Genomic DNA, 27,030 nt, shown 5'->3' on the forward strand with positions numbered 1-27,030 from the left:
GCATTTTTAACATTAAAACTTAAGTATTTTATCATTAGCTTTTTTATACACTATTTACTTACAACACTTGTTTAACTTGATTAATTTATTTACACTATCCCTATTAAGTACTATAATTCTATATTGTTGATGAAGCTGGAATTTGATTGGCAACAGATTGTTGTTGTTGATTAATTATATATTGACTTGAACCAAATACATCTGAAATTTGTGTTGAAGTTTTTCTTGGTGTTACCATTTCTTTTTGTCCATCACTTTTTCGTTTTCTTCTTGGAGTAGATTGTGCCGATTGGGAAGAATATGGTTGCTGGTTTATCATTCCATGTACAACATCACCAGACATTGGAATTTTAGAATAATTACCATTATAGTATGGCATAGGCTGTGAAACTTGTCCTTGATCAAATTCAAATGACCCGTTCATATGAGATGCTGGTGTTACATGGTATTCAGTTGAACCATTAATCATTGGTGCTGGGGATGAATAGTTTATTGGACTTGTAAAATATGATTGCTGATGATGAGTTCCTTGTTTTCCACCATTTAAATTAGTACAATGCTGTGATGAAGATACAATTTGAGGTTGTGGAGTTGATGTTGATGGTGTAGAACAACTACTTGGTGTATCAATCATTGCTTTTTCAATAACAGAATTTATTGTACTTGCTATTTGTCTTTCTCTTTCTATCTCTTCTTTTGTTTGTAAAACATTATCATTGGATGTTATTGGTGGTCCTTTACCTGCTACAGGTGTAGATATTTGTGATCTTGGTGTAGCTGGTGTTCTTGCAGGTGAAGGAGAAGAAATTGTTCCACCACTAGGTCCTGATACAGAAGTAGATGTTTGAGGTGACTGTTGATGATAGAAAGAGTTTGGCATTGAATGACTAGAGGATGTACCTTTAGGATAACCTAACTGTTGTGGAGTAGGAACATTTGCCATTGGATTTTGATTGATATATTGATTGCTACCATAATAACCTCCTCCTGAAGATGGTGAAGTAGTATGTTGAGAAAGAGGTCCTTGTAAATAATTATTTTGTTGTGGATGCGTTTGTTGCGCCATAAAATGACTATTTTGAAGGCTACTATTGGAAGAGGTACTTGATGTTGCACCAAGATTACGCATTGGTTCTATTGAATCCAAATCAACTTCTTCTAACAAATCATCACCAATTGTACTACAAAAATTATCATCATGTAATATTTGTGATTGTACAAGTTGAAGATTTGAATTTTGTGAAGGTTGTGAAATTTGTTGAGGATGTTGAGGACGCATCACATGTTGCTGTTGTGGATGACCTGGGGTCATTGAGGGTCCACGTTGTTGAGCCATTTGTTGTTGATGAGCAATCTGTTGCTGCTCAGACCCGCTTTGATGAGGATTCATATAGTAATGAGGCTGTCCTTGAGGATGCTGCTGTTGTTGTTGTTGCCCTGATAACATTGATGGATTAGGATATTGTGGAGACGTATGAGTCTGAGCATTTGTTGGAGGAGCATTCATCTGTTGCATATATGGTTGTTGATGAACAAATTGGCGCTGCGAATCTTGTACATTTGCATTTTGCTGTATATGTTGGGAAGTTATTTGAGGACGTTGAACGTTCTGCCACATATGAGGATGATTACCTGGTGGTGGTGGATGCATTTGTCGTTGCCCAGCATATCCATCTATACTACCATATTGTGGTGGTCCTATTCCAGGTCGATATTGTTGATTATAAGGAGATCTCATTTGATGTTGAATTCTTTGTGTATGCTGATTTTGTTGAATAGCATAAAATTCAGGATGATGTTGTTGCATCATAGGCTGTTGTATTCCTCCAGGATGTTGTTGTTGTTGTTGTGAATGATATTGTGAAGGATGAGGCTGTGGATTTCCATAAGGATCTATATGCATTCCAGCACCTGGATGATATTGTGGTGGAGGTCTATGTCCAACAGAAATATTTTGTAAATGAGTAGCAGAAATTTGTTGTTGTTGTTGTGGTTGTTGTTGAGGTGGAATTTCTTTTATTACATGTTGTTGTTTCTTTGTCACTTGTTTTTTCTTTTTACCTTTAACCGGAGATGTTTGTTGTGGTACCTCCTTAACCATTTGTCCTGGTGCTTGGGATTGCACTGTCATTTGGGAAATTTGTCTTATCTGTTGGTTATGTTCTGTTGGTGATTGCATAATGTTCTGATGTTGATACATAGGATTTTGTTGATGATATTGAGGAGTGTGTTGAATTGGTTGCTGATTAACGTGTTCCATACGTTGTTGCACCTGGTAAGAAGGAAAATTTTCTGAAGGAATATTTGATGCCTGTGGATATGATGTAGGAGGTTGTTGAGGCATAGGATAACCATGTTGGTATTGTTGAGTCGGTGGTGGTGGTGGAGGCACATTACTGTATGGGCTCTGCTTTATTGGTGTTTGTGATTGCTGATGCTGTTGTTGTTGTTGTTGTTGCTGAATAGGCACTGAAGAAGAATGTGGCATACTCGGCTGCCTAAGCAGATTAACAAGTAATGAAGATTCTTTTGGTGTTGATGTACTAGGATCCGACGTACAATGCGACAATGGCCTTTTAAATTGACTGTCTGAATTTACTTGACTTTCGTAATGAGGTAGATTTGACTGCAAGTCTGTATCAAAATTTAATGTAGCAATACCAAGATTTGAAATAGCTTTAGGATGTTCAACATAAACACGTCTTAACTCCTCAGCAATAGCTGCAGATGTAGATAAAGTAATACAAAAGGCTTTCTTACTACCGTTTGAATGATCATTCAAAGGTCTTAGAGAATCATAAACTTCGCTATTAACAACAGATTCTATAATAATCAATTTAAATATAATTAAATATAAATATAAAAAAATCTTACGTTTATAGTCTTCATTAATTTGAGGTGGATCAAGATTACTGGGATAATAATAAGAATTTTCAGATTTATTTATTAGTGTGGTATTTTTGTTAGTGCGATTTTCGTCAAGACAATCAGACTTCGTCGTAAAGCAGTTCTGACTGATAGTACGGCCAGACGGCGAGACGTTAACAAAATGGTTCATACGGCATTCAGAACACTAGAATCTGTAGCACATCAATCTAAAATGATATGGGAAATATATTGAAATATAGAAGAAAAATGCTGTTTTAATATATTCCTAAGGATATTAATGATAATCGATTTTGCTTTCAATTGGACCAATACCAAAGAAAATTTGCATACTTTTGAAAATACTATGCGCAATAGAGGTCAAAAGCGCGCAAAACTAGCCCGTAGTAGCCAATCTCCGCCCCATATATAACGCCGACGTGCGTATGCAAATCAATAGAAATGCTCAATTGATTCTCGACACGAACGGCGCAGGTGGTACAAAACTTCATATCGTGGAAACTAATGGTTAGAGTGAGAGACATCGTCATTGCAACGACGTCGCAAAACTACACCATATATTATGCTTATCACAGAAGGGGGGATTTATTTTTAGAAAACCCCTGAGAAATAAATAATTAGAATTTATCAATTAAACATGTAGATGTGCAAAATTTTTTTTTTTTTTTTTAATAAATTAATGTTAATTTTCAAAAGATATAGTTGCTAGAAAAGTACATTTATTTATATACATTTATATATATATATATATAATTAAAAATAATTATAAATAAAATTTTATCAGGATATGTTTTATGCACATTTTCCATATTTTTAATAATTATTTAAAAGTAAGGAAAAACATCATGGTAATGCTATAGTAATCAAAGTTACCACAAGTAACAATATATGGATGACGCTTTACAGCCCCTTTGGTGTCACCATCATTAGAGTATGTATTATGCTTATACATCTACAGTTCCTCTTTATCACTACCAACTTTTGGCATTATCCCTATGTGTATTTGCCGGGTTAAGATATGTTAATTTATCAATGAAAATACATATCAATCAAAAATGACAATTTTGAATGATTGAATCAAAAAGGAGATAATATATATAACAAAATATAATAAATGCCAATGGTGTATCTTGCAGAACACTTATTTATGGATACAACAAAGATTATTTTTTAATTATGAAAAAATTGCTTTAGAAGACTAAGCAAAAAAAAACAAAAGAATAAAATTTTTTTGAATTTGAAACATACATAAAAAAATCTCCATACATTAAAAAAAATAAAGTATAGAGTATATGACACCGTCAGTGGTTATTTCAATTTTTCAGATAGTTAGCTGAATATTCAATAGATTTTATTTTTCTACAAAAAAAAAAATAGTGTTGAATAAAAAATAATAACAAATGTGTATAAAAAAATTGCACGAAAATTATGTTCATAAGGTGTGAGTGATCAAATAACAAATAGTAAATGAGAAAACAAATGTTGCATTTATGTACTACTTCTGAAATGACGCCAGATCCAATAGATCAAAAATAATTCAATAAGCTTTGTTCCACGAAACATAAATTCTCATAACGATAGCGCCACTTAAATTGAAAGCAATGCCTTCCTACATTTTATAATAATTTCCAAAAATAAATTATATTGATCATGAATATAAATTAAACAAAATAAAATAAATGTGACTTTGGAAAATAAACTATCATAGAATACTTTCCAGTTCTCATAAACTGCACTTGCTTTGTTAATAACTTTTACAAGATATTAGCATCATCATTATAAATTTTAACATTGGCCTGATTGTTCAGGTTATTTAAATAACACAAGATTCAAGACTATAGAATGAACATTTATTATTTTTCAAACATAGATAATTTTAAGAGATGAAAGATCTCACATTATGAAAATCAAATACCGTATCAATTTTTTTGTACTTTTATATTGATATATTTGGATGGTACTTATTGTTTTAAGTGATATAAAGCTTCATATGGTTCAAAATATGTGGAAAAAGTTTTACAACTTGATACGGTAAAACATATTATATAAAAATTCATTGGTAATAATATATTTATTTAATACTAATTTAACAGCTACTATCTTGTAATTTTAATATAATAAATTTATACTTCTTTTATAGCCTATCTTAAACATTTGTTCTTTGTTTTAAAAAAAAAAATTATAAAAATTAATTATTGATTTGATTGAAAATAAAAATTACAAATATATATTAAAAATGAAGCCATACATATATTTTAAATAAAAAAATTACATGTTACTTATTGTTACTACAAACAAAATAATAAAAAAAAAATGCAGTTGAAAATAATTTTTCTCAATTTATATATATATATATATATAAATAAGATTGTTAATTTTGAAGGATTAAACATTAACAAATGAAACTAAATAATGATAAAAATTTTTATACAAGCAAATGGAGATATCAAAAGGTATTCCATTTAAAAAGAATAGACAGTATTGTATATAAAACAAAAAAAAAATATTAGGTAAAGAAGTTATAGGAACACTTTTTACAATAGTAGTTAGCAAATAAAATGGAAATGTTTTATAGAGAAACGAGAGTGAAACATAAGAGTTTTGTGTCATTTTACGAGGTGGCATTTTAAAGAAATAAAAATATTTTGTACGAAATGACTTTATAGAAGAAACTATACGGCTGTTGAAAAAGACTGGTACGTGCAGACTATTCAATATAATGAGTGTTGGTATAATGTGTACATGAAAAAAGATTATCTCGATATCAATTGTGGTGGAAATTTTTCCAGTAGAATTATTATAAGATAATGAACAAAAAAAAAATGATATAATTTCAATAAGCAGAGAAAAAATTATGGCATAGAGTAATAAATTAGTTAATTAACAATTTTTTAATTTTTGTTTCATTATTATTGTTAAAAAAAATGAATAGATCAAAAATGATACTACAATATATATTACTTATGTAAAAGAATAAATATATTTTGTTTTAAAGAATTAAAACATTTGTTGATAATTATTTAACTTAACTTTTAGAATTAATAATTATATATACTTGTTAGGTTTTAAAATAGTATCTTAAATTAGTATTTGTTTGTTTTTTCATTTAGAATAATATTTTAGTATTTCTATAAATATTATAATAATTTTATACATCTAATTGTGTTTTTTTTAAAAAAAAAAAGTTAAATAAAAAAAAGGTGTAAAATATTAAAATTATATCTTTTAAAATATTAATTTAATGCTTTAAAATTGACCAAAGATGAAGTTAATATTTCTTTTAATCTGTAAATGTGTTGTAATTTTATATGATTTATTTTTAATAAATGTCCATAGAAATAAATTCATACGTTTTAATTTAAATTCAATAAGTAATTATTTGGTGTTATTATATATATATTTGTTAAAAACAATTTTCTTTCTTTTGTCAAGTAATAAAACATAAAACATATAATATGTAAATATATAATAATAATGAATATTAAGTAAAACATTTATGATTATATTATAATAAAAATTAATAATTCAAAAATTTTATCATAAAATTGTTTTAATTTTTACAGTTAATTCACATTAATTTAAAGAAATCAACTAGTAAAAATAAAGAATAAAAAAGCAATATAATTTTGTTAATACAAAAATGGCATTAGTAGAAAAAAAATTTTTTTAAATAAAATATGATAAGTCATTTTATTTATGATAATTTAAAATTTACATATATCCAATTTTTTTTGCAATTTTATATCTCTTTAAATAGCACCGTCAATATTAAATTGTCTATCAATTTAACTTTCTATTTATAACTTTAGATTAAATATAATTCATCTTTTTTATTGATAAGGCAAAGATAAGTATATCATTGATCAAACTATTTGATTGTATTATTAAATATATTACATATTTAATTATTTTTTGTTGAATGTTTTTAATTGAAAGATATATTTCTTATTGTTAAAGTTTAACTTTAACTTCTTAATACTTCCTTCAACTGGTTCACTTTCTAAAGAGTATAATATTTATTTTAAAAACAATAATTTATGATATTGTAAGAAATACTTTTAAATTCCAAACAAAGTATTTGATTAAAATAAAGTATTACACTAAGTTGTATAGATATATTTCATTAATCAAATAGTTACAAAGTAATATATTATATACCTTAAACAATATTATTATCTTAGTTTTATAAGATTGTCTTGAGTAATCTATCTTTTCTTTTTTTTATGTCTTAATCTTTGGCATTATTCATATAACATCTTATCTATTTTTGATATCATTTTAGTAATTAAAATTGTTTCTTCAATTATGGATTTCCAATTTTATTAAAAATTTAAGATAAGTTAATTAATGGAAGAAGTATTTATGCTTTTGCATTTAATAAATTATATCTTTTATAAAAAAAAGGGATTAGAAAATATTTTTTTTTTTATATATAAGTTTTGAATTGTTTTTACAATTTTAATTAGTTATTATAATGAATTAAAAGAATATATTTGATTAATATTTATATAACATGTAAAATCATTTGCTAGTCTTATGTAATTATTTGTTAATAATGCTATTTACTAGAAAAAATATTTCTAAGCCCAACAATCTAAATTTAGTATATTCTTGCAAAAATTTAAAGTGTTGTAAAATTAAATTATATAAAGTACCGGTTGTTATATTGCATTAAATGTTTACTTTATTATACGTCATACATAAATTATTTATTTTTTAATAAGTTTTCAATATATCAAAATACAATTTCTTTTAATTTTAAATTTGGACTATTTTTGAAAAATAAATGAAGTCATTATATGCACAATGAAAATTTTAAATATCAATTGTCTTTGTTAACTATTGAAATTATAATTAATATGTAATTTAATTTAAAATTGAAAAATTTTTTAAAATAATTATTTAAAAAACATAAACTTTTGTTTCTTTAAACATCAAAGTAATTAATTTAAAATAGTTTAAAATTTGAATATATAAAAGTCTAATTTAATATTATCCTGCACAGAAATATATAAAATGAGTGAATGAAAATGCATCCCAATATAGTTCTGTTGTCTTAGAACGATGGCCTGTCAACTATTCCACAAATTATTGGGCAAATTATTTTTACCTCTATTTTTTAGAATTGTGTAGTAAATTAGATTTTTTAGTTTTTATCAATACTCTTGACCTTATAGTACATCACATCTATATTTTTATTTTTTTAAGAATTTTTTTATTTTCATTATTTTTGACATTTTTTTGACTTTAAAAGTTACGAAATAATTTGTAATATATTTTTAAAATATTTTAGTGGTTTTAACATAGATAAAATATGAAATATCTCGCTGCTTACCTTTTGGCCCAACTTGGAGGAGTTGCTGCTCCATCAAGCAAGAATGTTGAAGATATTCTTGGATCAGTTGGAATTGATGTTGATGGTGATGCTCTTAAAGCCGTTCTTAAATCCCTTGAAGGAAAGAATGTTGAAGAAGTAATCTCTGAAGGATCTAAAAAACTTGCTTCCGTTCCATCTGGAGGTGCTGCCCCAGCTGCTGCTGCTGCTTCATCTGGATCTGCTGCCGCCCCAGCCCCAGCTGGTAAGTTAATTAAACATATCTTAAGTAATACAAATAAATTATTTTTTTTAGCTTCCAAGAAAGAAGAAAAGAAAGAAGAATCAGAAGACGAAGATATGGGATTCGGACTCTTCGACTAAGCAATTTACAATTAAATATTTTTGTTTCTTCTATTTGTTATAATTATAAATTGTTATTCTCACAGTTTTTGTCATTCTTCTTTTCTATTAATTGGGTTATGATAAAAGAGTGTTAAATAAGATTTTGTATAATTTATTTATCCTTGGCCTTGAAATAGACAGTTAATTTATCTTTAATAAATGTTAAATATTGGATAATATAGTTATAATAATTTTATTATGATTACTTTACGTCGTAATAAAAATAATTCTAATCAAAAAAATAGACATTCATGCTATTATCAAGGTAAGAATTGAGTAAATTTTTAAAAATTATATTATTTTTAGTTTCAAGTGGTTCCTTAATACAAATCTGTTTTTATCATGAACGTGAAGTTACATTTCAAAAAGATATGGGAACATTTCATTTTGATTTGTTAACTTCAGTTTTCTCACATGTTTTAAAATCATTCGATGATCCTCTAATAAATAATATTACTGTTTTAATTGATGCCAGAAAGTTAAATCAAAAATTTGTCCGTTTACTATTAAAGACAATTAAAATAACATTTTCTAATAGAATATCGCAAGTATATTTAATTGAACCAGAAGGATTTATTATTCAACAAAAGATAAATTTTGACATTTTAATGGATGCCTATGACTATAAGACAACTATTATTTCTCTTACAAAAATTCCTAAATATATAAATAATCGAGATTTGGCAGATCCATTTGGTCCTTATGGATTGTCAACATGGACAGATATATCAGAAAGTTTTATTGAACATCTTGATCAGAAAAAATGTTCAAAATTTGTTGACAAACACTATATTATAGGAGGTGTTACAAAAATGTATAAAAAAGATAAATCTGTTTTGGTAGAATTAATTTTAAATGAAATGGAATTAAGAAGACGTGGTGATCAAAGAAAAATTGCCAGTATTATGGAAATAAACTATCAAAGAAAAAAGACATTAGAGAAAATTGAAGATAATGATTTAATGTCAGGTAAAAAGTTTGATGATTTTGATGATGACGATGAAAAAGAAGAAAGTCCAAAACTTATACCAGCTTTATTACGAGAACATTGTGAAGGGATGTCTGAATTAATTTCTTGGGTACGTGGTGCTGGAGCTAAATGGTTTGATAGTTTAAATGATGTTGGAAATTCAATTGATGAAGTCAAACAATTAGATAAAGATCTAAGACAATTAGTAAAAAAAGCTGAAGAAGCAGTAGAACAAAGTAGAGAATTAAGTGATGGTGTAGATTTTTTTGTAACTACTAAACCTGAATTTACTAATGAATTGACTATTCTTAGAGATCAAATGGAAATTTACGTATTAGATTATGTTAGAAAAATAAAAAAACATTTAGCTTTTGTTCAACAAAGCTTAAATTTTCATAACAGTTTGAATAATTTTTATAAAGAAAGTGATATATTGTTAAAAATATTATGTTGTGAAAACGATGAAATGAATAAAAATTTAAATTGTCTTAAATTAGAAATTGAAGAACTTGAGAATGCTTTTAAAAAAATGAATGAATCATATCAAGAGATGGAGAGGATAGGATCTATTTTTTGTGATAATTTAAGTAATTTTACAACATTAGATGAGAAAGACAAACAGAAACGTGCTCGTGAATTTTATAATATTAGTGAACAAATAAAAAATGCCAAAGAAAGTAGATCAAAACGAAAAGGACTAGTTGAAATAAGAGTTCTCAAGCTTCAACAAATGCTTCAATTAAAAACCACAGAAAATGATATATTACAAGTAATTGAATGGTTAAATGAAATTTTAACATTCGAATCATCTACACCAAAATTGATATATACTGTAAATGAATTATATGATTATGGTAAACAACTTTTACAAGTTTCTTCACTTCTACGTCGAAGTCTTCGCTTACAAGGATCTGTTAATTCTAATTTATCTTCAAGTTTAAATAAAGTTTTTAATGCACTTGAAAGTAAAAATGAAATGCAGAGTCGGTGTTCCCTATTAAAAAATTAATAATTAAAATTTTATTACAAAGATCAATTTTTAATCGTCATTGTATTTCTACATCATTTCAAAGTTAAATAAATCTTTTAAAGTTTAAATATTAAAATTTATTTGTAATTTTTTAAAGCTTTAATGCCTAATTTTATAAAATTGAAAAAAAAAACATTTTCTAAAGTTTTCCTTTTGTTCTTTAAATGTCAAAATAACATTAATACTTATAAATAGTCTGATTTATTTTTTCAATATGCATGAAAAAAAAAAAGAAATAACGACTTTATACTAGATCAAAAATTAATTTTAGCAAAACACATTTCAACTGTAATAAGATAAAAAAAATATTTTTAAAAATTTATTAACAACTAACAAATTTAATAAAAGTAAATGGTTAATATCTACACAAATAAATAACATATTCTTTCTATTTTTGTGGCATTTGCCCAAGCATTGCCATTTGAATAGCTATTTGCTCTGGCATTTGCCCTCCTTGCATTCCCATATTTGGCATCTATAATTATTATTAAATAAAAAATAAAATTATTTAATAAACTTACCATAAACATTTGATTTCTCATTTGAGCTGCAGCTGCTGCCTGCATTACCATAGGATTAAACATGTTCATCATTTGATTAGCGTTACCTCCTTGATTATGGAGTCCTAATTGAGGTGTCATGCCGGCAAAAGGATTAGCACCAGGAGGAAATGCAAATGGATTTAACCCCAATGTCATACCCGTTTGATTGGCTAAAGAAGTGGAAACTGAAGAAGGGCGTAAAGGATCCATTTGATAATTATTTATTCCATTTGATGTTGAATTAGCCCTACTATTTTTTGATGTACTAGGAGAAACATTAGATGGATTTGGTTTTAATTCATGAATCTTATGCTTAGTACCACCATCAGATTGTTTTATTGGTGTTGAAGCAGTTGAAGAATTAGCCGATTGCCCCAAATTATTCTTTACCAATGATGGCATACCAGGAGGTTGAAAATTAAAAGAAGCCATTGATGCTGCCATAATATTTTTTGGATCTACAATACTTCCCTGCATAAGTGACGGCGTTCCATCCATTTTTGAATTTTCAATTCTATTATTTATCTTAATACTGGACTGATTATGTATTATTGGAGATATCTTTTCAGCTTTAGGTTTATGTAAAACATCATTATTATTTGGAGAAAGATTTTTGCTAATTATCATATCAGTCATAGTTCCTATTGTTGAATATTTAATAGGTTCTATGTTATTTTGACTTTCTCCTTTAATAGTTGACTTATTTTGTCCATGTTTATTTTTTAAATGTTCACAAACATCTATTAAATTAAGAAATTGATACGTACAATTATCAAGTGGACATATCATAACAGATTCCTTTTCTTTTGTATTATCCGTTATATTTGTTGAAGAGGTAAAAAAACTACCTTCAGTATTTGAAGTAGATGGCATCAAATCGTCTAACGTCCGATAACCTTTATTATTAAAAATATTTTCTTTTTTTATTGTTTTTTCATTAAGAATATAATTTTTTGAAGTAGATGGATCAAAGTTTTCTATTCCTTTCTCGGTTTTATCATTTGGTAAAGAAATGTTTGTAGTTCCACCGGGCATTAAAATACCATGCATTTCTTGGTTATTTATTTCAGTTGAAATAAAGATAGAGGAATTAAATTTATAGTGAATTTTTACATTCAAAGAATGAGTAGATTCATTTTTTGTTTCTGATGTATCAGATTGACAATTATCTGAATTATTATGTCTATTTTGAATAGAATTAGATTTATTATCAACCTCCAAACAATGCTTTCTCTTTCTGTTTGTAGGACCTATTTCCATATTACTAAAATAAAATAAAGATATAAAAAAAAGTGTTTAAAAAAAGCTACCTATTAAAATTATTATCTTCGATGTCACACGTAATATTACTATAATCTTTTGTACCTATCGTTAAACTAGGGTTATCTGAACAAAAAACTTTGTCTTTATGACTTCCAATAATCTTTGTATCATCAGATAGAGAAGTCTTTATTGATGGTAGATTGTCAATTTTCTGTTGTGATGTAGATGAAATAATATTATTAGAAGTAGATGATCTATCTAAAAGAAGGACAATTTGAAAAAAGATATTATTTGGCGCTATTTTCATTGTTGTTAAGGGGAGTAATGGAGAGAGTATAACATTAAAATATTTTACAAGGAAAAGAAAAGTATTACTTACTTGATATTTCATTTTTAAATGTATTATGTAATGAATTTGAGGCAAAGTCTTCATTTCCTGAAACTGAAGAAGGGCTTTGTGTCGAAATATTATTAGGTGATACACAATTAATAGTTCGAATAGAAGTATGTGAAGAAAAAAAACCTGGAGTATTAATGTCATTTTCATCAAATGATTCATCTATCTTTAAATCGCAATCCGAGTCATCACCAATAATTTCAACAGCCATAGTAAAAAAATATATATATATACGTTATGAAATTCTATATCAATATAAATTTATAAATGTAGATGAATAAAAAGATTTAGATAAATAACACGACAATATTTATAAAAAAAAAAAAAAAATCAATTGTTTATGTTTCTAAATATTGAATAAAAAAATTACAATCTCTACAAAGTAAATAGCATATTGTAAAAAGTTCATAAAACTAATTAATGTTGTAAAAATTTCTATTAAATGTATTCTATTTATAGTTAGAAGACTTGTGTATGTAAGAATATTTATCCTTCAAAATTATTTTAAGGAAAAATTATAAAAAACATACTTTTAAAAGCTAGCCTTTGTCCAGAAAAAAAAAAAAAAGCATTTAAATGAACACACAGCAAATATATTTAAGTTGATTCAGTTAAATAAACTAATGCAATTGTCATAAAGCCTAATAGTCGCGCCTTTCTTTTATAAATTAATACCATCGTCCTACTTATTTGCGGTAGTAAGCCTTACTGGCGGGTAATAAAATTTGTCTTGGAGCAATAACTAAATTATCGCATATTATATAGCTTGTGAAAAGTGTAGTCTTCCGATATTTTTAAACAAGTTATTGCCTCGAATGATTAATGATGTTAATTTGTTTCAGGTTGTTGTAAAGTGTTATAAAGTGATTGATATATATTAGAAAAAGTTTATTGTGATTATCAAGAGATTGACAAACTGATTAAAAATATTAAATTAGATAAGGCTAATTATGTTGTTTTTTTTTTGTCAAATAAAGTTTAGCGATAATAATATTATTTGTAATACGATTGGTGGAAGTTAATGAAAGTAGGAAGTTATGTTGCATGACATTGCAAATGTAAATATAAAAAGTAAAATTGCGGTGATATTGGAAAGTAAGCCTATTTTATGTGATAAAGTATAGATTATATACATATTTAAAAAGTATAAGACGATCATAGGATATTATAGTTAGATTATCATGTTAATAAGTTAAAAAAATACAAGATATTTTAAAGAAATAATACTTTATTTTATAGCTGTATATTTTAAATTATGGTTATAGCATTATAGATAAGTACTAATAAAACTTAATATGTTATTCAATGTTTATTTTTAAGAAGTAATTTGAGTGATTGTTAATTAGGCCATTTATTTCTTTTCTTTTTTTTACATTAAAAGATATTTTTCTTGGAATTTATATTATACAATTAAGAGTTAAAATATATATAAGTACTATTTTAATGACAACAAAAAAATATTATAACTTTTTTTTTATAAAATATATGTTTAAAATTATTACAACATAAAAATACAATTTAACTTTATGTATTGAAAATATTAATGTATGAAGGCAATAAAATTAATTATTAGAAACAGTAAGATTAATAGTTGGTCGTAGGATAAAATTAATATATAATAATAAAATATAGACAATCATAAAATATATATATTTCAATAAACATAATGTTAGAACAATTTTTGGTACTAAAAAAAGTAATATATATAAATAATGATATTTGGAGAAAATTACATTTTCTTAAAAACATGGATCATTACTGTAACAATATTAAGGCGATTAACATATCAGTTACAATATAGTAAAAAAGATTAAAAGATACCGATTATATTATCAACAAGTAACGAAATAAACATTAATAGCTGATATAAAAATTTCGATGATAATTTAACGATTGACCTTCATACAATTGTTATTCTAACACATCTTCGAAAACAAATTAAATTTTAATTTTATTGTTATTATTTGGATAATTTTATTTTCTTCGATTAAAAACACATAAAATCTAAAATTATATTAATTACATTATAAATATTTATTGTTATTCTAAATACATATAGATGAAAAAAAGAGGTGTGAAAAATCATTTTTGAATTTTATAAACTTTTCTAAGATTAAAAAATATGCTGATAACAAAAAGTGCGATCATTTTTTTTTAAAATTTATACTTCCACATGGATACTAAAGCAAAAAGTTTAAAGATAGGATTTACTGAAAAATAATAATTTTAAAATGGAATTAAATTTAGGGGTAGAAGAGACTGCAGTATGCATTTACATTGTTAATTTTTTTTTTTTTTGTAAAAATTTAATCTGTAACTAGACTTAAATTTTTAAAATATGTTAATATATTCATAATTATTTTATAAACGTAATTATGAATAAAATTAAAAAAAAACTTTAAGTGATATTATTATTTTCTTTATTTTGAATATTATATTATATTTGTACCTTTTTATTCTCTATATAATTTTATTGGCAATAGAAAATTTGTTACAATAATTTAACAAATTTTGTATCTTTAATCGATCATAATTTTTTTTCAAAGTAATTGTTTCAATATAGTGACGAAAGATAAATTACACATATTTCTTTTTGTCTTCTTTCATGAATGAAATAAGTACTACCAAAAAAGGGCATTTTGGTCTTGAGACAAAAACTAGGAAATATTTATAGTCATTTTAATGTTTTAAAACTTTTAGAAAATTAAAAAAAGAAAAACAACATAAAATTGTTTATATATATATATTTTATTATTTGAAAATATAGTAATTTTGATATATACCAATGATATCGACAACGGACAAAGCCCAAAATCGTACCTGGTAGAGTAAAATATAAATTAGTAAATTATGCCTGTTCTACACTTCTGATTTTGTTATATTACACTACTCAACGGTTACTGATTTAGCTAAATTTCTTGGTCTATCAACATTATGACCATTAAGCTCAGCAATGTGATATGAAAGTAATTGGAGTGGGATAACGGTAAGAATACTTTGAAGACAATCAACAGTTTTTGGTACGCGAAGAACCTTGTCACAATTGGAGATAAATTCTTCCGGAACAGAATCATCAACAATCAATATTGGTCTGCCATTTCTTGCCTTAACCTGTTGAAGGGCATTTATAGAACGCTTGAAGACATGATCGTTACAAATAATCATAACAATAGGAATGTTTTCATCAACCATTGCCAATGGACCATGTTTTAATTCTCCGGACATAATGCCTTCACAATGCATATATGAAAGTTCTTTTATCTTTAAAGCTCCTTCAAGGCAGGTGGCAAAGTTATAACCACGTCCCATAATTAATAAAGACTGTTCTTTGTAAATACTTTTGGCTATTTCAAGTATTTTTGAATCAAGTTCTAAGACTGATTTGATAAGTTCTGGAAGATTTCTAAGGCCATCAATTATCTCCTGTCTTCTTTTTACCAATGAAATGCGATCGTCAGATAATGATAAGGCAAACATTATAATAGAAATAATTTGTGATGTATAGGCTTTTGTTGAGGCAACACCAATTTCTGGACCAGCATTAATATGAACACCACAATGGGATTCTCTACAAATTGAACTTCCAACAGTATTTGTAATACCAATTAACAAGGCACCTTTAGGTTTACAGTATCTTAGAGCATTCAAAGTATCAGCAGTTTCTCCTGATTGAGAGATAAAGAAACATACATCATCCCTGAAGATAGGTGTTTCTCTATCAAGAAAATCACTAGCCAATTCTAGAATGACAGGAAGTTCGGTTAACTCTTCTATAATTTGACGACAAGCAATAGCAGAATTATATGAAGTACCACAAGCAATCATAATCAATCTGCGACATCTTTTTATGTCTTGAATATAATCTTTTATACCTCCAAGAACAATATTTCCATCAACAAGAACTCTTCCTCTCATAGTGTTGACAGCTGACTCAGGTTGTTCAAATATCTCCTTTTGCATAAATGTTTTGTATGATCCTCTCATGATTTGTTGGAGTTCCATATTAAGAGAATGTACGGCACGAGTCTCAGGTGTTTCACGTTCACTGTTAGAGCGTTTAATTCTATGAATTGACAATGAACCATCTGCAATCATAGCAACATCATCGTCTTCAAGATAGATAACCTGTTTTGTATGTTCAATTATTGCACTGGCATCAGATGCAATAAAGTATTCAACTTCAAAGTTTGGATTTTCAGATGCCTTAAAAGTGCTGAAAGAATCACGGCGCTGTTTAAGATCTAAAGAAATATTTATAACACAATTATTTATATATAAAAAACATACCAAAAGGAGTACTAGATTCAAGTGGAGTTTCAAATCCAGAACCATCATGTAAGTTTGAGTAATCTAAAACTCCATTCAATGAAGAATTCAAATTACGAGCTGAAAAATAAAAGTTACATATTATGGAAAAAAAAACTAGATAATCATATTATCCAAAATATTACTATACCATCTAATATATTCCTTCTTTCTCTATCAATTTCTATGCAAAAACTTTTCCTACGACTTTCATCAGTTAAATCAACAACAAAATCTGTAACATCAACAAAGTGTTGTGTAGAACTTTTGAACTAGATATTATTATGTTAGGTAAGTATGTTATAAAGTTAAGTCATATCAAAGGTTAGTTTGTAATATGTTTAGATGGAAAAGTATTATTTTTGGATTGATCATCGATGTTATTTATGTTAAAAAAAATTACCTTTACTGAAAATTACTGGGAAATGATTTGAAGTTAACTTTGATGCACTTTTAATGCCAACCAATAAAGGACTTCCACGCCTTGTTGCGGCGAGCTGTCCAGGGAACCTCGTTGATTTGAAAGCTAAAGCGAAAGCTCCTTCAAGCTGTTGAATTGTTGTTTCAACAAGTTGTCTAAAACTAAAACTCGGATATCTATCAGAAAGATGTTGAATGAGTTTAGCAATAATCTCAGTATCAGTTTCGCTCTCAAATTCAAACCCTTTTCTGATGAGGTACTCTTTAATTTCACGGTAATTTGTTAGTATTCCATTGTGAACAACAAGAAATTCATTTTTTGAGTTTGAACGTTGTGGATGGGAATTTGCTTCACAAGGGATACCATGAGTAGCCCAACGAGTATGAGCAATTCCACAATGGACATCATAATTCATTGTAAAATCTAAGTTATCTTTTGCATAGATATGCTGACGAAGAATATCTACCTTCCCTACAGAACGAAGTGTAACAACATTACCATGTGGATTTGTTACATCATTGCTTCCATCGATAGCAATACCTTAAATAGATTTGTTTAATATTTACAGATATTCCCCCTTAAACAAACCTGCAGAATCATAACCACGATATTCCATCCGTGCAAGTCCCTGTAGAAGAATATCTACAATTTCTTGCCTGGTTTTTGGAGTTAAAAAGTTAAGATAAGCAAAGATTCCACACATTGTCTGTTAAAGTAAGAATTAGAGTCCTCTAAAAGTAAAAAATATTTGAACTGATGATAGTGTATATATAAGGGAAGAAATCTATTGGTGAAGTCACGTTAAACAAACTTTGGCTTTGGTCAACAATAAAAATATTACAAATGTTATATATTGTGTTACTGTGCAGTATTTATGAAGAAGAAAGAATTCATCAAAATGTCATTGATCAAAAATTGTTTTAATATCAGATAGCGTATCTACGTGTCCAGGTAATTAAATACATAAACAATGATTTTATAAGGTCTTAAAGCGAAAAAATAAATTTAAACAATTTAGGATAATTCTAAAAAAGTATTTTTTTTAATTTATGGGGTTTTCATCATATATATTTTAGTTATGTAACCTCAGCTTTTGTGTTAAGTTTTATTTTTTCTCAAAAAAAAGTATTGTTATAATCTAGAATCTTGTTTCATATGTATCAACAGTACAAAATTTTTTAATTTTGACAAGAACTTGTTTTTACTAATTATTAATTTAATCAGGGAAGAAAAAAATTACGAATACTACTAGTATAATGAGTGGTTTTTGAATACTTACTTCTTATTCTCCTTTGACTGTGGTATTTTGAAAGTTATTCAAATGTTAATTTTAAAAGTTAATTGAAATTAAATTTAAAAATAATATTTTATAAAAAAAGCAACAAAATTTATGTAGCAAAGAAGTATTTTAACTATGAAACTGGATTGTTTTCTTTTTTTTTGATTAAATAAGCTTGGTATAAAGATTTTTCATAAACATAAAATGGTTTTAAATACCTTGTTTTTTTGTCATGATATTTACTACTAAGTTTTTCGTATGATTTTTAATAAATTTTCTTTAAAATGTCATACTCAAATCATCAACACATCATTATATATATATACATCATTTCTGTTATTCTTATTTTATCACCAATTATAGATTATTTAAATGTTAAGTATCATGTATCAAATCTACAGTATATAATTTCTGAATATAAGATTACTATGAAATTTTTTATATATATAAATAAATTATAACATTTGATACTAACTTTTTAATCTTGTTCAATTTTTTTTTTATTATTATATTGAAAAGATTATATATTTATTCTCTAATTTTAGTCTTACTTATGTCATAAGATTATTATAGTAGTTATTTATTTTATAAGATGATTATAGTTACGTAAATGTCATTTAAAACTACTCAGACATTTTTGTAATATTTTAATATTAATAAAATATATTTTTAATTATTTAAATAAGTAAAATTTCTCGTTATTACAATAAAACAATCATTACAAATTAAAAGAACTGTCAGTAAAGTTGAATCTTAGTAGTCATGCAACTTTAATAATAATTAAAATAAAATTAATTCTTAAAATAGATTAATTTTTAAATATACGAATTTTTTTTAAAATCAAAAGTATAATTAAAATATAAATTTCAATCAATTCATCGTATAAAAAAACTATAAAATACTACCTTAAATATTGAAGGAGTTACTGTATAAAGTTATTTATAATTTAAAATTGAAACTGAAAAATTTTTTTGAAAACCCTTATAGAAAAAAATCATGAATATGGATAAATTTATAACTAATAAAAATAGAAATACATTATGTAAAATAAATGTCAAATATACTATCTATCAACTATTTTAAAATATTCTATTTTTTTAGAATAAATTCTATATTGTATTTTCATCAAAAATACATACTTTTTGAATGACATGAATACATGTTCAAATATTTATTATTTATTTTTATATTCATATCATAAATAATTTATATTAAAATACAAATTAAATTTATCATTACAAAGTTGAGCGTTAGCAGAAATATGAACGTTGCATTTAATTTAATGTGAATTTGAAATGATAAAATGTAATATATATATATATGAAAAATACGGATGATAATGTTACATTTTGTCATATGACGATCGTTTCCTTTGTGTTACACAAGTAACATTAGGTCCCATAAGTGATTTGACTGCACTGCTACTGCTGTTTTCGGCAACTATAAAATAAAAAGTTATTCTGTTACATTAATATAGAAACAAAAAAGTGATAGTTAAATTGGTTTTTAATAAATTAATATCTATTATATATATATATTAGAAATAGAAAAAAAAAATCTGTATAAATATTTTTAAAATAAAATTTTAGGATAGAAGAAAAACAGCAACTTTTTTGGTATATTATGAAATTATCACACTGAATCTAGTAATAGGTAAATCAAGCAATATTCAGTGAAAGGGTAAAATTGAAGCAGAAAATGAATAAAGATTGTTATTAATACCCGAAGCAATAGATAATATAGTTATTTTTGGGTAACATAATTTCCAGATAATAATGTACCTTGAATCCATGATAAATGTCTTGCCTCTTCCTTATTTAATACAGCTTCCATCTGCTCAGGGCTAAATTTCGCTACTGTGCCAATAACTTTTGCCAATGTCACATTACCTTTTCCTAATGTTTCTCTTTCGTACATATAACGATAAAGAATATTTCGTAAATATTCAGCTTCTGTTGGCTCAGCAAATGTATAGTTTTCTGCAGATGTAAATTGATTAGACAATTTATTAATAGAATGATTCTGAAATTAAAAAAAAATTATGATGGATAAAATAGATATTTAACTTACAATACTTTTAATTTCTAAAGCATTTGCCAAAGTATTATTTTCAACAGATCTTGTCAAATTATTTTTCTTAATTTCTTCTTTCAAAGCTGTTGTTTCTTTAAGATACTTTTCTTCAAGTTCAAAAAGTTTAGCTTGATAATTTAATACTTTTTCTCTTAAAACATTTAATTCCTCATAATCAATGACATCAAAACTTCTCTTTGTAGTTTTGTTATCATCTTTACCTCCAATTTCAGAATTAAGATTAGAGGTAGTAACATTTTTTACACAATCTTCGCTTAGATTTTCAATTTGTTTTAGTTTTTTTATTTCTTCATTAAGGGCATCATTAGTTGATGATGTCTTACTTAATTCATGGTATAATTGTTTAACTTCTTTTTGAAGTTCTTTAATCATTCTTTTTTGATCACCATCAACTTTAGCCATAGCTTTTTTAACATCACTAGCTTTAGATTGCTCCATTTCAGTTATTTTTGTTTCAAGAGTTGATATTGTTATGGCACTTTTCTCTTTAAACTCAACATAATCTTGTTCAAGTTTAGTACATTGGTCACGAAGTTCAAGAATAACATCTTCTTTTTCAAGTAGTTTTAATGTTAAATCTTTATTATCTTTTAATTTCTCCTCTAAATCAACAACTTTTGCAGAATAGTTATTAACTTTTTCATTTGCTTCTTTAAGTAAATCTTCAACTTCCATTTTTTTTGCTTTCAAATTATCTATATCCTCCAACTTGTTTTCTAATGTTGCTTTTAATTTTTCTAACTCAACTTGATATTTTGAGCATCTGTCACTTTCGACTTGAGAAACTTTCTGCCTCATTTCTTCAACTTTCATTTCAGCTTCTTTTTTAAACTTATCCATTTCTTTTTTATATTTTTCTGTTACAGATAAAGCAATTTCATTTTCTTTAACTTGACGTTTTAAACTTTCTATTTCACTGGTTAATGAATCTTTCTCATTAACAATTTTTTCTTGTTCCTCATTTTTACGAGAGATTTCCTCCTGAAGAATATTAATATGTTCTTTATGACCAATTTCCATGTCTTTCAACTTTTCTATTTCTTCCATAAGCTCTGCAACTTTACTTTTAGAAGATTCAATGTCAACAAGATGTTCTTGTTTACATTTCAAAAGAGCTTGAATTTCTTTATCTAAATTCTCCCTATCATTTTTAACAATATTTAATTCCTCACGCAATTCAGATACTAAATTTTCTTTTTGCATGTACTCCTCTCGTAAATTGTCATTTGAAAGCTTTAATTCTTCCATTTCTTTGGTTAACGTATTGTAATCATTCTTTGATAAGTCATAAGTTTCTAATTTTTGAGACAATTCCTTTATTTCATTGTCTTTTTGTTCAAATTTAGCATTGAACTCTTCAGAAATAGAAATTTTTTCAGAAAGATTTAATTCAAGCTTACTTTGTAAATCATTTAACTGTAATTTTAGGTCTGAATTTTCCTGTTTGATATTATTTAAACTTGCTTCTATATTTTTTAAACTTTTTATGTTATCATTTAACATATCAATTTCATTTTTAGCACTTTCTAATTCATTTTCTAAATTTGATTTTTCATCTTCTAAACTATTGACTTTTGTTGCCATTTCATTTTCTGTATCTTTTTCCAACAACTTTTGAAATTCGTCTTGAAGAGCAATTAATTGCTGACTAAGGTCATTTTTTTCATTTAAAGATTGTTGTAAATTTTCTTTAATTTCATTTAACTCTTGCTTAAGTTGTTTTTTCTCACTATCTTCCTCTAATTTATTAATCTCATCTCTAAGATTATTAATTTCTCTATCAGCTAAAATAATTTTTTCGTTTAATTCTTTTATATTATTTTCATTGTCTGAAATAGTAACAATAAATTAATGGAAAAGTGATTTAATAAACTTACCAACATCATAATTTTCATTTTTCATCCATAAATCTTTTTCTGTTTTTAATATATTATTTTCTTCTAAAATTACATTTTATTAAGCAAATATATATATTGATATATACATACCTTTTAATTTATTTAACATTTCATTGTATCTTAATTCAGATTGGGTTAAATTTTCTGATGTTTCTTTTAATTCATTTCTCATATCCTCTAAATCACTTTCCAACTGAGACTTTAATTTCTTTACTAGTCTGGCATCAGTCAACTCAGCCTCAAATGTTTCCTTTTCATTAAGCAAATTTACTATTTCTTGTTTTTTTGATTCAATTAACATTTTAAGCTCTTCAATCTCATTCTTTGTTACTTCTTTGAAAGTACTTTGTCTAGAAAGAAAATAATAAAAACATAAATCTTTTTTCATAATTAGTAGTTTGTTTATACAATGAAAATGTGGTCAATAATATATTTAACAATTTTACGTTAGAAAAGAAAAAATTTTAAAATAATTGTTAATATTTATCTTCAATAAAGTATTGCTAATAAATATATATATTTATCCTAAAATAATATCATAATGACCTTAAATAATTTCAAAATAATACTAATGATAAATACATTTTTAAAGATATTATTAATAAAAATAATAATGGACAGAGAAAAATTACCATATATGATAGTACTAACACAACTATTGGTAATGTTTACCCAAATAGCAGAAGTTGTGAAACTAAATAAAAAAAAATTTTTTTGGCATGTTTTGAATAGAAACGATAACTTATTTTAGTATGTAGCTACTGATAAAAACGTATTTATCAGAGACAGAGAATTATTGTGGAAAATAAACTTACTCAATTATAATTTCCTCTAATTTACTATTAAGGGATTGGTTTTCATCCACTTCAGATTGATATTTTTCTTTTAAATCTTTTAAATTTTTATCATAATCCTTTATTCTTGTCAATAGATTGTTACGTTCCTCAGTAATAGTTTTCAATTGCACTTTTAATTTATTTAATTCAGTTGAAAGATCACTCTAAAAATATATTTTTTATATTTTAAAGTAAAAGGTCATTAAAATTAAAATTGTAAAAGATTCAAACATTTAAAATGTAAATAATAAATTTGAATGTTTGTTAAAAATGAAAATAATAAAATTTCCAATGTGTTAGTTTGTTAACTTATCATTGGCAAACAAAAGAATACACATTTAGTGGTATGATAAAAAAAAAAAAACTTAAAAATTCAACGGTGCAAGATAATAGAAACCTACTTTTTGAGTATCAGAAAGTTTTCTTAATTCTGTTATAGTATCATTATTATTAATCGATTCTAATTCTAAAAGCCTAATTTTTTCACATAACTTATTTCTTTCTTCTTCAACATTTTTTGTTAAGTCGTTATACTTACATTTCATATTTTCCAGCTCTCTTTTAAGGTCATTATTTCCCTCTTCAGCCTCCTTTATTATACCATCTATTTCACTATTATGTCTTTCAGATGAAAATTTTATAGATTTTTTTAAATCACTGATTTCTTTTTCAGATAACATTTTTAAGTCTAATATTTCATTTTTTAAACTACTATTTTCTGCTTTTAATTCATCTAATACTCTTTGGTACTCTTTATCAAAACAATTTTTATCAACAAAATTTGTTGAACAATTATCAATTCCTTCTTGTAAGTTGTTAATTTTTTGTTCATATTCCTCTTTTAATAGTACAAATTTCTCTTCCCATTTAGAATCATTATTTTTAAGAGATGAAGCTAATCTTTCATTAAACTCTATTTCACATTGTTCACGTTTATACCTTTCATCTTTTTCAACGGATTCTAAAACTTGTTTTTTAGTTTCAACTATCTGTTCAAGCATCTCTTTCTTCTCCTGTTCTAAACTTTCTGAAAGTTTTACTAAATTTTCATTTTCTTTTTTAATATTTTCATTGTCAAAAATTTGCTGCGAATATTTATTACGCCAACTATTTATTTCATTGTCTTTTTCTTCTAATTGGCTATGAAATTGTGCTTTAACTGTTGCCAGTGTAATAGCATTCTCTTCTTCTAATTTTTTGATAGTTTCATTATAATCCTTACAATTTAATTGATTTGACGTACCATCCTAAAATGAAAAAATAGTTACTATTTGATAAAATTATGATTTGTGGTAAAAGTCAATTATATATCATTAAGTAATAAAAGAAAAAAAAATTATTACATCCTAATTATCTAAAAAATTAAAAAAAATTACATTTACTATAGAAAATTAAGTAATGTCGTTGTGATATCATTTTTGTCATTATATACTATTCATTCCTTATTAATATTAATCTTATAAAATATAATAATATAAACCATACCTTGTTATTATCTATATTTTCTCGTCCTTCATTTAATTTTTTTTTTAATTCATCATTTTCTTTACTTAAATTTGCTATTTTTGTTTTATTCATAAAAATGTTATCTTTGCATTTTTCTAATAATTCTTCTAATTTTTTTATTTTTTCAGCATCAGAAGGTATAGCACCACTTTGTATATTTCTAAGTTTCTCTTCAAGTTCAAGTTTTTCATTTTTTAACTTTTTAATTTTTTTTACAGTTGCATCTTGTGTTTGTTCCAAAACAGATTGACATTTGGCATTCTCCGTAACTAACTCATTATAAGTAGCAATAAGATTTTTGTATTTCATTTTATATTTAGCACTTCTACTATTTAATTTATTTAATATCGAACTAATTTGTTCTTTACTGGCACTGGCAAATGTACTAGAACCTATGACACTTTCATCTGCATTTGATTCTAACTCCGTTAGTATTGCAGATTTTTGAGGTATCAAGTTTTCAAAAGAAAATATATCAGTATTAGAGTTTGTACTAGTATTTGAACAATTACTCAAACGCCTTGTCCTAAGAGTATCATCTATTGGTGATAGTGAAAATAAGGATGTTTCATCAAATTCTTGTGCTATTGTTGTATTATCTCCATTTTTTTTATTATTCCCCTTAGTATTAGTTGATTTGCTGTTGTCAGATTCATTATTTACTTTGTTAAAATTTAATAAACCACCAGTCCCTTCTCCCGTTCTTAATTGATGTGCCATATTTTCACCATACTGTGAAACAGCAGTTGATAATTTCTTGGCCTCATCTTCTAATTTTGATTTGAGACCTTTGAACATAATTGTTTTAAACTAAAATATAAATAATTTATAGATAAAAAAAAATATTTAAATAATAACTAGTCTAGGTAAATATAGGAAAGTACCTATATTTTAAAAAAGAAAATAATATATTTATCAAATTAAACAATTATTCTTTAACAGAAAATTATGTAAACAAAAATTTAACAAATATATACATATAAAATATGCATAAGGAGAATTATTTAATCCATAATTTTCGCTTTCTTTGTCGTAACTATTTCGTCATTCGTATTGTCTTGATATTTATACTTTCCAACAATATTTATTGTTGACTTTGCTAATAAGTACATTTCCATAAAATGTTGAATTGATTTTTGAAGACTTTTCTCATCAACACTACTAAATTTTCCTACAATATATTTTCCTTCTAGTTTAAGATGGCGAATTGTTTTACTTCTACTAGGTTCTTTATCAACATTTAATGTAGTAAAAAGTATTTTTGCATCATTCTCATTCTCAATGTTGAGTCTGCATTCTCTAAAAAACATGAATATATAAATAAAAGTAGATGTAAAATTTGTATATATTTATAACATAATATATATATATAATATCTATAAATTATAAAATATTTTAACTTACAAAGTATGTAATTTATCATAATTAACATTATTATTTTCATTTATTTTATCATTCTCATAATTTTTATTATCATACTCCTTAATCATTTCTACATCAGAAGGCATGGTAATTTTTTGATCTCCCATTCAATAATTAGAAGTTCTACCATTATACTACTAACGCTTTGACGTGTATTCCTCCTGTAATATGGCGTTTTTCCACTTGACAAATACTTTTTATCGTTTCAAGAGTATCTTCAAATTATTTTTAAAATTTATATTATTCGATATAAAAAATTATATTACCAAATTTTATTGTCTTAATTTTTATAAAATCAATTTTTTTAAAATTGTTATTAATTGAAAAAAATTATAATAGTTATTATTATATAATTATTAATACAAATAATAGATAATTTTTAATATTTTAAGATATTAATGTAAAAAAATAATTTTTAATATTTATTGTAGTGATATTTATAAACATAACATATTTTTTTTT

The 27,030-nt window shown here is 25.4% G+C and overlaps 6 protein-coding genes across 6 annotated transcripts; 2 read left to right on the top strand and 4 right to left on the bottom strand.

Annotated features, from left to right (window-relative positions):
• Positions 1 to 118: 118 nt before the first annotated feature.
• SRAE_2000314200 (Hypothetical protein) lies at positions 119 to 3,058 on the bottom strand (the record flags this gene model as incomplete). Its single annotated transcript, XM_024654300.1, has 2 exons — positions 119 to 2,823; positions 2,875 to 3,058. The coding sequence occupies 2 exons, from the start codon at positions 3,056 to 3,058 to the stop codon at positions 119 to 121; spliced, it is 2,889 nt and encodes a 962-aa protein (XP_024507685.1).
• Positions 3,059 to 8,200: 5,142 nt separating this feature from the next.
• SRAE_2000314300 (60S acidic ribosomal protein P2) lies at positions 8,201 to 8,584 on the top strand (the record flags this gene model as incomplete). Its single annotated transcript, XM_024654301.1, has 2 exons — positions 8,201 to 8,465; positions 8,517 to 8,584. The coding sequence occupies 2 exons, from the start codon at positions 8,201 to 8,203 to the stop codon at positions 8,582 to 8,584; spliced, it is 333 nt and encodes a 110-aa protein (XP_024507686.1).
• A 219-nt stretch (positions 8,585 to 8,803) lies between these two features.
• SRAE_2000314400 (Hypothetical protein) lies at positions 8,804 to 10,584 on the top strand (the record flags this gene model as incomplete). The annotated part of the gene is made up of 2 exons (XM_024654302.1): positions 8,804 to 8,870; positions 8,912 to 10,584. 2 exons carry the CDS (start codon positions 8,804 to 8,806, stop codon positions 10,582 to 10,584), a joined length of 1,740 nt encoding a protein of 579 aa, XP_024507687.1.
• Positions 10,585 to 10,993: 409 nt separating this feature from the next.
• SRAE_2000314500 (Zinc finger, C2H2 domain-containing protein) lies at positions 10,994 to 13,018 on the bottom strand (the record flags this gene model as incomplete). The annotated part of the gene is made up of 4 exons (XM_024654303.1): positions 10,994 to 11,080; positions 11,127 to 12,411; positions 12,458 to 12,668; positions 12,790 to 13,018. 4 exons carry the CDS (start codon positions 13,016 to 13,018, stop codon positions 10,994 to 10,996), a joined length of 1,812 nt encoding a protein of 603 aa, XP_024507688.1.
• A 2,675-nt stretch (positions 13,019 to 15,693) lies between these two features.
• SRAE_2000314600 (Glutamine--fructose-6-phosphate aminotransferase [isomerizing] 1) lies at positions 15,694 to 18,236 on the bottom strand (the record flags this gene model as incomplete). The annotated part of the gene is made up of 4 exons (XM_024654304.1): positions 15,694 to 17,048; positions 17,095 to 17,193; positions 17,516 to 18,073; positions 18,122 to 18,236. The coding sequence occupies 4 exons, from the start codon at positions 18,234 to 18,236 to the stop codon at positions 15,694 to 15,696; spliced, it is 2,127 nt and encodes a 708-aa protein (XP_024507689.1).
• A 1,918-nt stretch (positions 18,237 to 20,154) lies between these two features.
• SRAE_2000314700 (GRIP domain and EKC/KEOPS complex, subunit Pcc1 family-containing protein) lies at positions 20,155 to 26,675 on the bottom strand (the record flags this gene model as incomplete). Its single annotated transcript, XM_024654305.1, has 12 exons — positions 20,155 to 20,252; positions 20,594 to 20,834; positions 20,883 to 22,261; positions 22,307 to 22,322; positions 22,371 to 22,735; positions 22,784 to 22,846; positions 22,895 to 23,154; positions 23,620 to 23,804; positions 24,042 to 24,887; positions 25,126 to 25,956; positions 26,226 to 26,445; positions 26,551 to 26,675. The coding sequence occupies 12 exons, from the start codon at positions 26,673 to 26,675 to the stop codon at positions 20,155 to 20,157; spliced, it is 4,629 nt and encodes a 1,542-aa protein (XP_024507690.1).
• Between the last annotated feature and the right edge of the window lie 355 nt (positions 26,676 to 27,030).

This window comes from Strongyloides ratti, assembly GCF_001040885.1.
Source record: "Strongyloides ratti genome assembly S_ratti_ED321, chromosome : 2".
Lineage (NCBI taxonomy): Eukaryota > Metazoa > Nematoda > Chromadorea > Rhabditida > Strongyloididae > Strongyloides > Strongyloides ratti.